Source organism: Catharus ustulatus, chromosome 1 (assembly GCF_009819885.2).
Source record: "Catharus ustulatus isolate bCatUst1 chromosome 1, bCatUst1.pri.v2, whole genome shotgun sequence".
Classification (NCBI taxonomy): Eukaryota; Metazoa; Chordata; class Aves; order Passeriformes; family Turdidae; genus Catharus; species Catharus ustulatus.
Window position 1 is genome coordinate 105706298 of NC_046221.1, and position 17187 is coordinate 105723484.

At 38.4% G+C, this 17187-nt stretch overlaps 1 protein-coding gene across 1 annotated transcript; it reads left to right on the forward strand.

Annotated features, from left to right (window-relative positions):
- Window positions 1-9843: 9843 nt before the first annotated feature.
- MC2R (melanocortin 2 receptor) lies at window positions 9844-11028 on the forward strand. Its single transcript, XM_033072995.1, has one exon. It carries the CDS (start codon window positions 9982-9984, stop codon window positions 10951-10953), a length of 972 nt encoding a protein of 323 aa, XP_032928886.1. The 5' UTR covers window positions 9844-9981; the 3' UTR covers window positions 10954-11028.
- Window positions 11029-17187: the final 6159 nt, after the last annotated feature.

The window sequence follows — 17187 nt, forward strand, 5'->3', positions numbered from 1 at the left end:
GAGCAAATGTCTTTGCTTAACACATGTTGTTGCAAATATCTGAAAAGATTATTTGTTCTTCGACTCTCCCTGTTGACTATTTCAGGCCAGAACCAGAAGCCAAATTTCACCACATATACACACATACACATACACATACACATACACATACACATACACATACACATACACATACACACACCACATATATACACGTAATTCCACAACACCTGCACAGAAGTGGAAATACCTGTTCTGCCACAGCATCATTGCCATAGAGGTTCCACATGCTAGTGCATTGGAAAGGCAAGCTAAAATTACCTCATCTAAAGTATCTTCATAAATCTCCCACACCTCTCCAGAGCACACCTTTTGCAATGAGATTTTGTCTACTTCCACTTTTAGCAGAAGCCACGGTAGCACTGAATGCCAACATGTAACCAGACTAAAGCTTTATGTGGCCACTACTCCAAATGCAAGTAGATTTTTACAGGCATGGGGAATTTAGATTTTAGTCCTTCCACACTTGCTTTCTGCTCATTCTCCCTCCCAGGCATATGGAATGAAGATGGCTCTGAAAAGACAAATCTAAAAGAGGTGTTTTCTCCAGCCCCCATTCTACAGGGTTCCCAGAGTAAATAACCATGTATTGAATTAATCTTTTAATCATCATCTTTTCATTACTTTTACTTTTTAGCATAAATGGATGTAAATATATTCATTCAGTGGCAAGACAAAAAGCACAATGGCATTTTTTTAAGTAGTTCTCAGGAAAGAAGATGCTGTATTTTTGATGTGTGGTTTTTCTCCAATGAAACACACCTAATACATACCATAAGATAACGCACTTGAACAGCAGGCTACATGTTTTAAATCCACACCCTTTTTTCTGTCATTTAAAAATATTAAACATTACTCTAGTGATACCATTTACTTTGACTTTTATTTTGTTTGCAACTACTGGAACAAACATAGCCAGAAGAAAAGATGGATGGCTCCTAAAAGAACAGCTAGGGGTGTTTCACTTCTTTCTTTAGAGCAGAAATACAGGACTCCTTTTCAAAAAAATAGTAAGGCTTTTTGTAAAGGAGATTTCCTTAATGCTTGTTGGTAACATTTTTGTGATGGCATTATTAATGGCAAACAGTGATTTACTGGTAAGTTTAAGAACAGAGCAATGGCCTCCAGAAATGTCACTTGAAGGCCTCTTGATTGATTTTACAAAGATCCCAAAGATCTATTTGCCCTGTGTCAAGTCCAAGATAATTTTTCATTCTTTGTAGAAATTCAGAGCTTTATAGGCTTAAAATTAACTTATTCTGTAAATAAATAGAAAAGAATGGTGTAATAAAAGCTAACTAAAAAGTCTGGGGCATAATAACTACTGTTTCAAAGAAACATGAATCTGTCTACTACAATCTTAATAAAGAAACATATTTAGCAGTAATTGATCACTGTATCTTGCCACCAAGTCACTCCAATGGCTTGAGACTGATCTGAGGGTAAAGGATATGACCAAAGGCTTTAAGTGCATCACTTACAAAGAAATTACCTGCATTGGGCACAGCAAACTTGGTTTGCTTTGGTCTTTTGTTTTTGTTTCTTTTTCTTTAGGTAGATTATGTTGTTAAAAATTACAACTGACTAATAATTGTATTTCTTAGTGTATCACAATAGTGTTATTTCTTCGTGTATCTCAACTTGACAAAGCAACAGAAGCTTTGCAGAGAGTGAGGTTCCACATTTCAGAAAAAAACAACTGTCATTATCACAAGTACTGTCCAGCAGCAAAGACAGGGGAAACCTTCACTGCAATTTCATTCTCTTCCCCGAGAACCTCTGTATTAAATGACTTGCAGAAGCTGCCCTACCCAGGGCGCAGTGCTCTCTACACTGGTGGGAAGGCTGCTCTAAAGTGTAACTACTGAAAAAGGAAGCAAAACACCAGTCAAAAGTGCATTAAAGCATTTACAGCCCTCAATTTTGTACAGGTCCTAGTTTTAATCTCTATGGGTTATTCCTTTTCAATAAATTGTCTAAACAATTGCTATGAAGAAGATTGCTTCCCTAAGGACTTTGTGAAATAAAGTTCACTAATTACTTTGTGGACATTCTGCATTTGTGCCTTGTGACAAAACAAGAGTCTTTACATAACCTCCAACATTTTATGCAGTTTTTTTTAGTTCCAGGTACCTCAGCTAACAGCATAGCTTCCAGTCTCAGAAACTGTATGTGACAAAAAGATACTGCCACAAGGAGTTAAACAATCAGAAAATGCTTCCTGGGTTTTCAGCTTTAATTTCTTTTTCCCTCTGCCATTTTAATGGTTCTTGCCATTTCATTTATAAACATCCAAATAATTCCTTTTTCCTCTCTGTTACTAAAAATTTATTTTATTGAGGATATTAAGAACTCAGTGCATCTTTTTTAATCCTTTTTACTTTTCCTGCTTCTAGCACCTTTGCTGAAACACCCAGAGCTATGCCTGTTTTGCATGAAGCTACATTCACACAATGGAGAGAGAGAGAGAGATGTAGTCCTGGTCAGTTTGTTTCTGTATAACTTAGAGATAGTTTATTGCTTTTTTTTTTTTCCCCAACAAAATCATGGCATAAATCATAATCGTGAATAAACCTTAAATATGAATAAGAAAATCTTTCCTGAATTTTCCTTTTTCATAAAAAAACACATAATTGTGTTACCTTGGTGCTGATCTTAAGGGAAAAAGAAAAAGCAGTATCCATAAGAAGTAAACCAAACCTTCGAAATTTTTTTCAGCTATAATCTTTTCAAGATCTCCTGTCTGTTCAATTTATTTGGTCAGAAAATTCTTCTATGCAGTTTTCAAAGTTAGGAAAAAAGTCTCTTCAACATATACACACGTCTTACAATTAAAATGTCAGCAAGTATGATTTGCACCTTAATTTCACTCTAGAAATTATTTTTAAAAGTCACAGTTTTAATAATGTGAGTGACATTTGGCTGACAGTTAACCCAACTGGTATATGTACAGCTTTAGATGCAATGAGATTTTTCAATGTATTTAGCTTGTATACAAATGCACTTCCCTTTTTTGCTTACTTGCTCTTTTCTTCAAAAAGTGCCATCTCCATCAATGTAAAGCCATTTCTAAGAAAGTAGTGACACTGAAATTATATGGGACATAAAATATTATTTGGTACATATTATAATATTATATGGGACATATTCACAGTGCAGTAAATCACCAAGACCCACGGCAGTGAACACCCTTATACAAAAAAAAGCTTTATCTAGGTCTGATAACAGTTCATGAACTCAAGATTAGGAAACACAATGTTATATAATGTCTATTCATATGAAGAATCAGAATAGTTCTAATCAGTCATTCATACCTGGCTAACACTATTTTCTTGAACACTAGAGGGAGATCAGAGCAAAAGAAATAATTATCTAGTACAGCATGGATATTAATTGCAATTGTTAATAAAATTTCAAAAGATTCTGTTGTGAAGATCCAGGTATCATAGCAACTCAAATTTTCCTCACTGTTTTCACACATTCTTATTTGATATTGTTTTACCCATGCTGTAATTTTATAAAACAAAAGGGAAAAAGATAAAAATACTTGAAGGAAAAGGATTCTATCAAAGCCACCAGTACTGTATTCTGGTATAAACTGGTTTTTCAGATTAAATACATAGGGGAAACTCGTGTTTCAGAAAGATCTTCCCTGGAAAGAGATCTTTCTGTTCCATCTCAATGCCAGCAACTGAGACATTTCATGTTCAGAAGTGAAAAATTCTGATTTCTGAAGGATTGAAACTAATGCTGTTACTCTTTTGTTATCACAGTCACTCTTCTGTTCAGTGTCTGCTGTAATGCCTGTTTCAAAATACAGAAAGAAAGTTATCAAATGTGCACCTTTTTACCATCTCCTTTACTGATGGGAGATACCAATGCTTTCAGGAGGATTCCCAAATAAAGGAACAATACTGAGACAATACTAAAGAACTGTGCTACCACTAAATTTAAGCAACTTTCTTTGATGCTTCCTGCACCTTTTGGGTCTGCTTAATAAATGGTGACAAATTTAAAATTGACGTCATTTGAGGAAACTATTTCCTTCAAGAGTTTAACAATTACAGCTGAGGATGTTTCCCTTATGGTCTGCTACTGTTCCTCAAACAGGCAGGTTTCTGTTTGGGGCTTTTTTGTACAGGCCATGCAGAGGTACCTTAAGCGTGGTCAGTCTAGAAGTGAGTGAGATATTTCCAGTACTTTGAGACAGACAGAAAAGCTCTGGGAAGTAGAGAAGCTGTCAGGACCCTTAGGAATCTGTATTTTTTAGAGTGATTCCTCTGACACTGTTACTTCTAATGACTGTAGAGAACTATACTATGTGCAGGGCAAGGCAGGATGAGGCTTGATGTGTTTTATCACTTGCTTGTTCAGGGTTAAGCCAGGCTGCCAGACAAAAAGAAATTCCCATTAGCACACCCAGAGATCATCCTGTCCTTATAACTCACCTACTTATAATGGGTCCAGTCCTTCTTGTCCCCATGAAAGCCATTGCCTGCCCACTAAAGACAACGAAAAAAAGGGAGAAAAAAGTTGCCAATTTTCTTGCTTTACAGCTGTAAAAGCTAAGCTTCCATATCCATGTTTTTGAGTGGCTTATCTCCTTCTTACATACCTGATACTCCTGGAAAAGCTAGAAACAGGGGAAAAGGTATTTGTCCAGTTTTTGTCAAACCTATCTCGATACAAAACTGTAACAGTTTGACCACCACTGACTGAAAAAATGCATTTCTCCCATCCATGGGACTTTGGCTGGCATTTTCAGACTGAGGAGGTCATTCTAAGCTGCACCAGGCAGCATAAGCAGTCACACACAGCTTGTCCAAGCACCTCACAAGGGATTTGTGTTTCCCTAGGGCAAGGCTTTAGAAGGGGATCCAAACCTAACAGATTACAGGGTGTCCCAATGATAAAGCTTTGGAGTTAGCTAGAGATAATGACATAAGAAGCAATTGCTAAAACACTGGAGACATCTGGGATTGAGGGAAGGTTATGGCATTTCTAGTGAAAAATAATCACCTATGTATATAGTGAGTGGGCTGTGAAATAGACTGTATATACTGTGTATGATACACAAACCACCTATTCTGTTCCATTCCTCCTAAATTACATTTTTTTTCAAAAGATTTAGATGCATAGAACCAGGAATTCATACATTTGGTGGTTCTGGAAAGAAATCCTTGCCTCTACATAATTGGCTCATTATCACAGTTGTTTTGTGCAGTCCTAAAGCTGAAGAGACTCCTCAATATCCTTTCAGGTTTTAGTTACTGACAGCTATTTAGAGAGTAAATACATCTTGGGGTGTCTACAGTAAAGGAAAGTATGGTTGCTCTTAAAACAATATCAGATGCAAAAATATATAATTTTTAACCATATTTTCTTATTACAGTTCACAGTCAAAATTGCTTTTATTGCTATTGTAGCTGATCTGGCCAGTTTATTTAATATTTTGGCATCAAGGGAAATGTGTTGTTTATTTATTCCATGAATTAAGTTTTCATCCAATTAAAAAAAAAAAAAAATCAAGAGCAGACCTATTATTCCCAGACCTGTCAGATGCTAAGTCACTGTATTTCTACTGCAGAGAAATTTGTATTTTAGTTATCAGTGGGCACGGGACACACAGGAGAGAGCAATAGTTAGTGCCCAAGGCTAATGCCCTGGACTACTGGGAGTTCCCAGTATCCTCAAGGGTATTCTCAGCCTTGCCACAAGATGAAGTGCTGGGGCTGGCTTTTTAGTGCAAACAATATTTCCAAGTAACAAGAGCATCATAAGGAGACACACCATAATCATGGTGGTTACCATTGTTAGGCAATCTGATTTTGATTTGTTTCCTAAGCTTGTACAATATTGTCAGCATATTTTCTGGTCTTGGCTTCCATTCTCCCAGTTTGCTGCTTCATCTTCCTTTAGATAGCTACCAGACAAATAGAAATTGATGGTAGTACTACAAATAGATGCATTTTTAGTCACTTTACTATTGCCATCAGCTCATTGCCCATTATATCAGTTCAGGAGACTGCCTCCTGCTAGATAAATAATGTTTCTGAATATCCAGTGTTACTGAGCTGTTGATTTTTCCATCCAGGACCTATTTAAACAAGAATGGGTTGAATTTTATGCCATTTTTGTCATACAGCTGCATATGTAAACGTGTTTCAGATTTTCAGAGTCTTTCATTGTAATTTATTGGTTTTTAACTGTTTTAAATTTCTTGCTACAGTCAGGCAGATGTATTCTTAGACCATTAATGACTCGTAAAAAGTTAAAATCCAAATAATTTGGCTATTGATTGAAAGGAAAACCAGAATTGTCCTACATGGGATTTTTTTTATTTTTAAAATGTTGTTTCCTATTTTAATAGTTCTCAAATGTAAACATTAGCTGGGAAAGATTGACTTTGGAGGTACCTGCAAAAGATAAATCTGATGTATTTCAGAGAGCGAGTGGCACAGACCTTTTATCTGGACAGTACAATGACAGTACAAGCAAACTGACAAGGTACTGACAGTGGAGGGGAAATCTGTTGCATCCAAACTGTCTCTGGTAATAACACAGGAGTGCAAACTTTTTTTTTCACCTTTTATAATTGTGTGAAATTACTTTAGCCCTAATTTCTGTAGACAATAGAAATATGCATCCAAGCTCCAAAGTGTTTTCTTTTCCCTTTAGCTTTCAAGACACTCTTAAGATCCAATTACTGAAAGATGCCTCTGCCTGAGTGAAGGTGAAGATGAGACCATATGTCAATAGGAAGGATTTTATTTAACGCCATGTATGAGGTAGAGAGAGAGAATGAAAAGGGCGAGGAGGGAGGAAAGAGAGAGATCAGGCAGAAGACAGTCACCACCCATGGTTCCAGTGGAGTTCTGTTGGTCCTTCTTCACCCTGGGATTCTTGGTGCTAGGGGCCCGGAGTCATTTTTCTGGGGGTACCACTGATGTTACTCACCATGTTCTCAACAGCTTTACCTCCCATGTGTAGTCTGCCTGTTCCTACACTGCTTAGAACCACTAAACTACTTAATGCACATTACCTGGTAGGTCAGTAGCAGTGCAAAGAATCCTGTAACTGTGGAATTTACTGCAGCTGTATGATATAATGTCTGTTGTGCAGATCAATCACGGGATTTATGACCCATGTGAAACACCGTATACACAGATATTTCTGTCTGGGATATCTGAGATGGAAATATGACTTTGCACCACGTTGAAGCATCAGAAAAGGAGACAATTGACAAAATGTTTGATGGAACCCTAACAGAATAGTGTGTAATAGCCAGGTATACAGGAGAAATGAGAATCTCTGAAACAAGATGGTCTTTTTCTGGATTTCTGTGATCTGTTGGAAAACAATATAAAGTGATGTGATTATTCAGTTTACTGTAAATGCACCAAAGCCCTTATAAATTCTCTCCTCTTAGTTTTTTACAAAGTTACTGCAAAATTATAAGCAGCAGATGTAACATACCACGCCACTCATAATATTATATATTTTCAGTAAAGGAAACTTCATGTTTTTCATGTAGATTTTTTCAGTAATACAACCGTATCAGCAAAGGAGCATTCTTGAAAAGCAATGTTGAGAAAATAGCAAATTAATAAACATGTTTGCCAGCTGATTCTCCTGTTAAAATCCTATTGAAACGAAGTTTTGTCTGAAGTGTCTGTGCTGACTTCCTATAAAGAATGAAAATTGTTAACCAAGTGCTAGATTAGAAATCATTAAACTTAACTGTGACAGTAGCTCCAGATGAGAATAGGAAAAACATATAATTACAAAGACAGTCTAGTTTCTTGCTCTTGTTAGTACAGTAACTTCACGATCATAAGGCACACCAGACTATAAGGCACACCCGCTGGGAGTCGGCAACTTTCACAACTTTGTAGATCACATAAGGCGCACCGGACTATAAGGCGCACTATTTTTTTGCAGTGAGGAGCCGCGCGGCACGCAACAAAGTAATGAATTACTGTCAGGTGCTCAATTTGCAAACATTTTTCAAAGATCAGTGTAGCCTTTAAACGCAGCCCCAGGCGCCCTCCCCGTGCAGTGGGCCCCGGCACTCCTGCCCGCCTCCGGCACTGGCTGGCACGGCTCACAGCTCCTGGCTCCCACCGCGCGGCCACGCTGCATCCCGGCTTCCCCCTGGCTGGCGGTGGCGCCGCTTCTCAGCGCTTTCTCGCAGCGCTTTTTCACCGCTTCTCGGCGCTTTCCCATGGCACTTCTTGGCGCTTCCCCGCGACCACGCCACTTTCCCCTGCTTCTCCCCGGCCGGTGGCAGCTCCGGTTCCCGGTTTCCTCTGCCCGACAGCCGCGGCTCCCACGGTTCCCGACTTCCCCCGCACAGCCGCAGCTCCCATGGGTCCCAGCTCAGCTCGCAGCTCACACTTCCGGGTTCACAAATTTCCAAACTTTGTACATCAGATAAGGTGCACCGGACTATAAGGTGCACTTCCAGATTTGGGGGAAAATTGTAGTCAAAAGGGTGCACCTTATAGCCATGAAATTACTGTAACTCCTTCCATCACATACTGACAGATGGCCTAATTATCTCTGGGAATGTCCACACATGCTGCAGTGCAGTATATTCATTGTCTACTACACAGCCTGTGTTTTCTGATATATATGGGTACTCTCTTGAATGCTTTCTCTTAAGTGGTCTTGTTTCATCAAATTTGTGATGGCTGGTCATCCAAGTCTTGTTTGTATACAAAATAATTAAAACTTTAGACTTCTCCCTTTGAAACAGTAACTGTGTGTTATAATATTCAGCAACTCTGATTATGAACAAATGCCCAAAGAAATTTCAAGACTTACTGATATGAAAGTGTCAAAGAAAGCTGGTTTAAACTTAAAAACAGAGAGGCAATAGTGAAATTTTAGAAATTTTAGTGCTTGACAACCCTTTCAGTGAAAATATATCTTTAAAGAAAGGGACTTCCTAAATGCCAAAACTGCTTCTGTGTTTCCCAAGATTGACTATGAAGATGACAAGAAAATCTCTTTCTTATCATTTATGGGTCATATCAAAACTAAATTAATATAATATCAATTTATACATTAATAAAAAGAATAAAAAGTCTCTTCCTTTAAAAATATTCCTATATGCTTGGATGTAGTTTAGATCAGGATCATTATGGTGAAAGGAAAACATATCTAGATGCTGAAATAATATTTGAGGGGTTAGGTAGTTGTAAAATACAGGCAAGAAAAGACTATACTTTGGATCTTGGAAATACATTAATGGAATCAAAAGACAGTTTCAATCTGAATGAAAAAGAAGCCTCTCACTAGTATCTAACATGCCTCTAAATACATCAAAATTTACAAATGTTCACATCTAAATTGATGGTGTTTCATTACACCACCAACAGTGTGGAGGTAAACATTGTTTGGGACAAGAGTTTATCTTGACATTCAGGTTTTTTTGCCTAATAATACTGAAAATCTTGTGAGAACTGTCAGGCTTTCTCCAAGTCAACAGCTGGACCAGTAAAGATTGCCAAACCCTTGAAGTCTGTCAGATTAGTTTCAGTAACTGTGGGATGCACATTAATAAAGAAAATTACACTTTTTTTCTAATTACTTTGAATCTAAAAGAGAATTTACACTTCGATTTTCTTTAAGGTTCAGTGAAGTCTTGAACAGCTCTTATTTCCTCCAATTGTTTCTCTCTATGGTGAGTATACATGTGCTTTAAACTGCAATAGATGATACTTTAATTATCTATTTTTGCCTCATATGTGTGGTCAATTTCTTCTTATATTTATGTTTCTACATTTTTTTTGTAGGAGAAATTCCAAAAATTTTAGTTAAGTCTTAAAATTGCTCCAGATGAAGGAGAGAGCCTTGATCACATGAAGAATGGTCTGATTGTCAGGTCAGCTTCAGAATAAAACCGAACCTGAAAAAGAAGCAACCCAGACTCTTTCCATGACCAGAAGAATGAGCACTGACAGACCTTCCAACTTAATCAAACACCCAGGACAGACAAGCATTGCATCCCTCGAAAACATAAGTGATTTTTCATTAAATATCACTGACTGCGCCCAGGTTGTGGTGCCAGAGGAAGTTTTTTTCACTGTTGCTGCTGCTGGGATACTGGAAAATCTACTTATTCTCATTGCTGTTATTAGAAATAAGAATTTACACTTGCCCATGTACTTCTTCATCTGCAGTTTAGCCATTTCAGACATGTTAGGTAGCTTGTACAAAACTCTGGAGAACATCTTTATCATCTTGTGCAAAATGGGATACCTGACCCGTCATGGAGACTTTGAGAAAAAACTGGATGACGCCATGGATTCCATGTTCATTCTGTCTTTGCTGGGGTCTATTTTCAGCCTGCTAGCTATTGCAGCAGATAGATATATCACCATCTTCTATGCTTTGCGGTACCACAACATCATGACGCTGAGGAGGGCCTTGGTTATCCTGGCAATCATCTGGGCGTTCTGTGCCGGCAGTAGCATTGCCATTGCCCTCTTCTCCTATGAAGCAGCAACAGTCATTCCCTTCACCATCCTGTTCCCTTTGATGATGTGTTTCATACTTTGCCTTTATGTGCACATGTTCCTCCTGGCTCGATCTCACGCCAAGAAGATCGCCTCGCTGCCCAGCAGCACGGTCCATCACAGAACAAACATGAAAGGCGCCATTACCCTGACTATTTTCCTTGGAGTTTTCCTTTGTTGTTGGGCTCCCTTTGTTCTTCACATCCTCTTAGCAAGGTTTTGCCCACATAACCCTTACTGTGCCTGCTACATGTCCATTTTCCACGTGAATGGGACACTCATAATGTGCAATGCCATCATCAACCCTATGATTTTTGCATTCCGAAGCCCAGAGTTGCGGAGTACATTTAAGAAGATGTTCTACTGTTCCAGGTCAAGCTGCAACTGGTGAACACTTTGCCAAAATGAAAATTATAGAAGCATTTATGGGGTGCTGTGCAACAACAGTGTGGAGAGCTAAAAATACCAACAATTACACCCAAAGCAACACTATGCCTGTAGATACCGCCAGTGATTTTTCAGAAGGTTACCAAAGAATGAATAAAAAATAAGTAAGCACACAAATTTTTGTCACCCAGACCTCCAAACAGAGCTAATTCTGCTGATAATTTTCATGCAAGGAAAAAAACTAGACAAAGGTCTTAATGATCTTTTGTCATTTCAGAAAAAATCCAAACTAAAATCTGCATCATGTTGCATTACCCCAGATATTTTGCATCAATAATTTCAATTCAATGTATATACTACTTTAAAATTATGTTGTTTAAATTGCAATGAAGTGAACATTTGTTTCTAAAGCATGCATTTGTATAAAAGTATATGGTTAAGCAGAAAACATGGACATGTAAATTTGTTGTCAAGACTCTTCTTTAACATCTAATCTCCTTAAAATCGTGGAGTTAATGATCTCTAAGTTTCAAAAGCAGCATTTGGAGTGTAAATCCAAAAGAATAGGATATTTTGATTTAAAAGCTATTTTTATTCTGAAGGGTTATTCCAATATAAAGTTGTCATGCCAGCAAAGATGGGTTTTGAATTTTAAAACCCCTAAGCCAGGTCTGGACTAGGAAAGGGAGCTTCTGAGCTTGTCAGTGCCAGTTCTCTTCAATAAAATAACAAGCTCCACAGATAGTAAAAGCACTTCGATTCAACCATGACATGTTACAACAAAGAATTCGAAAAACATAGTATCAGTGATAAAATTCAAACACTTCCAAGGAAGTCAGCCACCTGGGTAAGGAAGCAGCTAGCCAGTCTGGAAGGATGTTACAAAGCTGGTTGTAATTGTGAGAAAGTTTTGAATTGTTCCTGCCAAAATAATACAGAACTCACAAAACTTTCAGGCAGAATGGCCTTCGGCATCAAAACAGCCTGAAGCCATCCAGAGTATATGGTGAGGAAATAACCTCACAATAATTCAAGGATGACATTCAGCTGTGCCAGAGAGTAGTAATAAGAGAATTTCAAGATAATAGAATATGGACAAACCACACAAGTTTATCTTGGGTTGAATAAGGGACAATAAACCTGAAAACCTCTAGAGAACTAAGAAAATAAATTAGGAAAGAGATCCTAAAATGAAAATTTCTCAAACCTATGCATTTATTGCAAAAAAAGGTTCATCAATAAAATACGAGTTTAGAAGGGAGCTCAGGTATAATCACACATTTTATTTTAATAAGAATTTTTTCATCTCCATCAAAAAACAGAATAAATGTAAAGCTGCACAGCAAGAAATTACTGTTAGGATTGGGGATAAAAAAGAAAATCACATACAATATTAAAGAAAAGGCAAAACAAAACATCTACAGTACTGCAGTGCTCTGTGCTCACAAATGATGAACTTTGAAATGATAAAAAACTGTTGGACAGAAAATTGTGATTAAGGCAGCTCTTATAGTAACTCTGCAATGCATAACTTATCAGCCAAAGTACCTTCTCTCAAAACATTATTTTCCATTTGCTTCCTTAAAGCAGATATAGTTATACACATAAATAGCTTCCACCACGTCAGAAGACACTACTTCTTGTAAGGAAGTCTATTCTAACTCCATTCATGCAAAGACTTCATTCTTACACTGATTTTAAATGTAAATTATTCTTACCATAAAATGATCCATGCCTCATAACATCTAAACACAGAAAAATAATCATGAGGAACATTCAAGAGAGATTCACATCAAAATCAAAAATTCAGCAGTAAAAAATATTACTGAAATTCTATATAAAGTCCTTCAATAGGAAATCCTCTCATGGAGATGCTGGCAGCTAGGGCTTGGAAAGGTAGCCCTGTGAAAGCTGGGGATGGACAAGGTCATGGCTACAGCAGACCTCAGGTGGTGCCACCAGCTACTCTGTTCTTCTACCACACCAGAGGCAGCTCAGGGTCCTCCTGGCAGTTGTGGTCAGGCCTGGCTGCCTTCAGCCTCATCTGAATGTCCTCACCTACAAAAAAGTTTCAGGAACTGGCTGGTGCAACATCCCCAGGCACAGAGAAAGAGGCAGTGGTCACTCACAGACCTCAAGAGACAGAGACCAGCTCCAACCCCTGCACTGCCAGCACTTTCCTCAGTGAGGACCTGGGATTCTACCTTGCCCAACAAAATCCGTCCCATGGGCACACCTTTGATCATCCTTCTCTGAGCCCTCCTTCAAGGGCAGAGCAAACTGTTCTCCAGTAATCCATCTGCCCCCTCTTCCCCAAACAATCCCACTGCCTTTCCCAGCAGCATCCCCAAGCCTCCAGCCCCCATTTTTCTGCAAAACACAGAGCAGATGTTTTTTTCATCTAACTTGTTAAGACAGGAAGTCAACATCTAGGCAGTAAGATTTTGGTAGGTTTTATCCCACGTTCTTTTCTTGACTTAAAAATATTTCTGCAGTTACTGACATTGAATCTCAGCTTGCCATGAGGTCCAAGCACTGTCTGGAACCTGTTCCCACCTCACCTTACCAGAAATTAAGTGCCTGTTCTCTGTAGCCTATCTGGACTCATCTGTGCATACACACAAGTCAATAGCCCAAAACATCCCTTCCTGTCCTGATGCCTGAGCAACACCCAAACTTACAGTTCAGGATTATGTCTTTAAATTGGTGTAGACACTTAATGGTTCTTGCTGTTATACTCTGTGTCTAATACACAGACAACCAGCAAGACTGGGAAAAGGCTGCAAGGTAGACAGGCTACAAATTATGAAAACTGCTTATTTTTCTCTATTTGTGTTAGAGACAAGAGGATTTGCCATGTTCACTGTGTAAATTTGTAAGAAATTATCTTGTGCATTTGCAATACAGCTGAAATCTGTGTCTACAATATTAGATCTCAAACTGAGCCTGAGGGTTATGTAAGGAGTTGATATAAAATTCAGAATACACATGTAAACTTTTTTTCAGTTTGCACTAGTTATGATTAAGTAGAGCATTCTTTTGAAAATATTTCCTTTCTGGGAAGAAAGAGTCAGGAAGAACACAAACTATAATTGAATAAAAGAGCTTTTAGAAAGATTTTGATTGTTCAGTCTGCCTGCATTTCTTGCATGCTAGTAGATGGGTAAATCTCTACACATTATCTCCCAATTGGCTGTAAATTTGACTTGTATTTTAGTTGCCCAGTGTCCAAGCAAGTTTCTCTGTCTCCCATACCATTGTCTCCATATGTTTACCTATGTTGCTTTTTTAAATTATTCTTTAAGCCACAATTTTTGAAGCTTCCATTGCATTGTGCTGAAGTTACTATTGAAATTCTCCCCAATTTAACATGTAAAAGTGAAGACTTTTCTCGGATTTTGGAACTTCCCTCCATCTGCCCAGCTTTAAATTTCAAATGTTTAGGAGGCAGAATTGTACCTTAGCTTTGGGAGAAAAAAAGTTCATTTTGGATTCTACCAGAAGATAATGAGCCTGAAAGGAACATCCAGTTCTTTGAAAATCACAGGCAGTACTACAATCAATGTTTCATTTGGAAGGATCCACAGAACTTCACATGCCTGTGGCAACAAAACATTTCCCAGTCACTTACTGAAAAACCAAAGAAGAAAATCTCCTCTTCTCTTTGTGTTGTTTTGAACTGAACTTCATGTTCAGGAATAAAGTGAGCAAATCTGATAAAGGCACTCAGGGGAATTAATTCCACTAAGTCAGTACGCCAGTGAGAGACAAACTTGCAGTTTGATTTTGTTCACAAATTAGCAAGACAAACACAGCTTATTAATGAGAAAATATAGTTTAGATCTAGTTTATTTATGTGAGAAAAATCTTGTTTTAATGAATTATGGTTCTGGACAAGACTTTCAGAAAAATAGGTGCCTTGGACTTCTATCAGCAGAACAAATTTCAGTTTTTCAAACAAAACTAGACTCTTCAAATGATACATTTATTCAAACAGAATTATACCCCAGTAGGGCCTGTTTATATTTTTTTAATTCTCTCAAAGTAATTTCAACAGAGAGCTACTCATTGTGTCCTTATCATCCAACAGCACTTTAATACAGCTTTATTTGAAGTGTCATTTCTCAGAAGACACAGTGCTTTTCTAAACTTCCAATTCAAAGAGGACAACTTAAAGTACAATTCTGAAGAGAGAGTGTGACCACTAAACAAAAACTTTTCATGTCCACTATAAAGCAGTTTTCTTATGTCCTCAAATCCCCTCACATCTGTAAGACAAAATCAGACTATTGAGTTGTCACACATAGTCTGATGAGTGATCATTAACTGCCAAATAACTCAGGATAACCCATATGGAGTACAAATGCTTAGTGAATAACTAAAATTATTCATTGTTTCGAGAATTGTGGGGTATTTTTACATTAAAACTATGAGATGGGTTTGTTACTCCACATTCCATTGCTTCATCAGCACCTTTACACTACCATTTATTACAACTTCAGTCCCTGAGCAGCTACCCCTAAACTTTTTATTAACTATCTGGGTAAAGGCAGAGTTGGTCAAAAACCATTTGTAAATGAGCGGAGTTTCTCCATTGGCAGCTTCTCACCCTCTGACAACCTAACCAAGGATAGAGGAGATGCAGCACATGGCGTGGGTGAGCAGTTGTATTGACATTTCAGCTCTAGTCAGCTGTACAGAAGGGTCTCCAGGACAAAAAGACAGATTGCCCTGATGGAGCCCAAAGGAGTCCCATGGCCCCCGCAGTGCCCTGACTCTGACCTGGTGGTTACAAGGTCAGGCAATTAAAAACCACTTTCACAGTGTCTGAAGCCTCTCAGGAGCCTCTGTGTTATAACATCATGAGAGCATTCAGCCCTGCAGGAAGTCTTGGTGTCAGAATAACACCACAAGGTATAACACAGCCTCTGAAACCAGCAAGAATTGTCTTCAGCCCCTTTAAAAATCCCATCACGTAGGTTTTTCTGGCTAATTGTCCCTGACAATTTAAATTTGATCCCTGGGTTTGGAGCATTGAAAGTCTTGGGTAGATGTCTTCCAATTCAGAACTACTTCCCAGTCCAGGGACTCCAGTAGCTATTCACTTTCAAAATTAATTATTATTATCCATCACGCTAAATTTGCATTTGAGCTTTCACTTGGATTTTAAAGAGTGATCTACAGAGTTGCTTAATGCACCATTTCAGTGTCACAGACCACAGTCTTACATTTTCATTTACTTGAGAAATGAAACCACTGCCAAGTAATTTGGATAATCATATCATCCCGTGTGACAGCTAAACCTGTCTTAACTGCCAGTCTGTGCAATGAGGAAAAAAGGAGGGGGGAAAAAGGGCTTCATCCCAGTATGGAGTAGCCTGTGTCAGAGGGCAAGCTGAGAGGAGTTGATGGAGGGAGGCCTCAGGGCTCTCATCTACACTTCGCTTCCTCTCTGATCACAGCAGAGCCTTTGAAAGAGGGGGGATTTGGATAAAAGGGATAAAAGGAGCTGCTCGCTCCTGGGTGAGCAGACAGTGGAAAGAAGCACAGCCTTGCAAGAGCTGGCTGCTTCATAAGGGGCTGAGACTGGCAGCGTTTCCCATTACAGGAGCTGGCACTAGGGGCAGTAAAATCTGGGAACAGGTCCAGGGAAAAGAGTTGATGGAGAATAATAATTCTTTTAAATAACAGTGTTCAATGAAAAAAATCAATCGTTCAGTTTTTTTTCTGTACAGAGGAATCTTTCAATTTACCAAGATATGAGTATTGGTCTAATACTGATACTTAACTGTGACAGACAAAAGACTCTCTAACAATTTAAAGTTAGAAAGGGTATGTTTATTCAGCGCTGGGCAGCAGTGTGGGGTAGCCCCCTAATACGCACTGCCAAATTACAGGTGGTCACAGAGTCTATTTATTGACAAAAGGTTTAAGCAAATCCATATTCATAATAACAGCCCCTCCCATCCCCTTCTTCCTATAGTAATTAGCTAGAATAGCTATTAAGCATGCATGGTTGGCTTCTTGAATTAAGTCTGGGGTCGTTTTTGTGGGGAGGGGTCTTAAAAGAAGGAAGTAAGGCAAGTCTTCCTCGCCCTGACGTTCTCTATTAATGACAATACAAATGGCTTTTGGGGTAACTCCAGTTTTGCAAAGAATGAGTTTCTGGTTGCAATTGTTTGTGTTCTTTGGACCTACCAGTTTCATACTTTCCCATTGCAAGCACAACTAAGCAAAC

Bases quoted from the DNA above. Each gene is read 5' to 3' on its own strand.
- MC2R (XM_033072995.1), top strand. From the start codon at position 9,982: ATGACCAGAAGAATGAGCACTGACAGACCTTCCAACTTAATCAAACAC.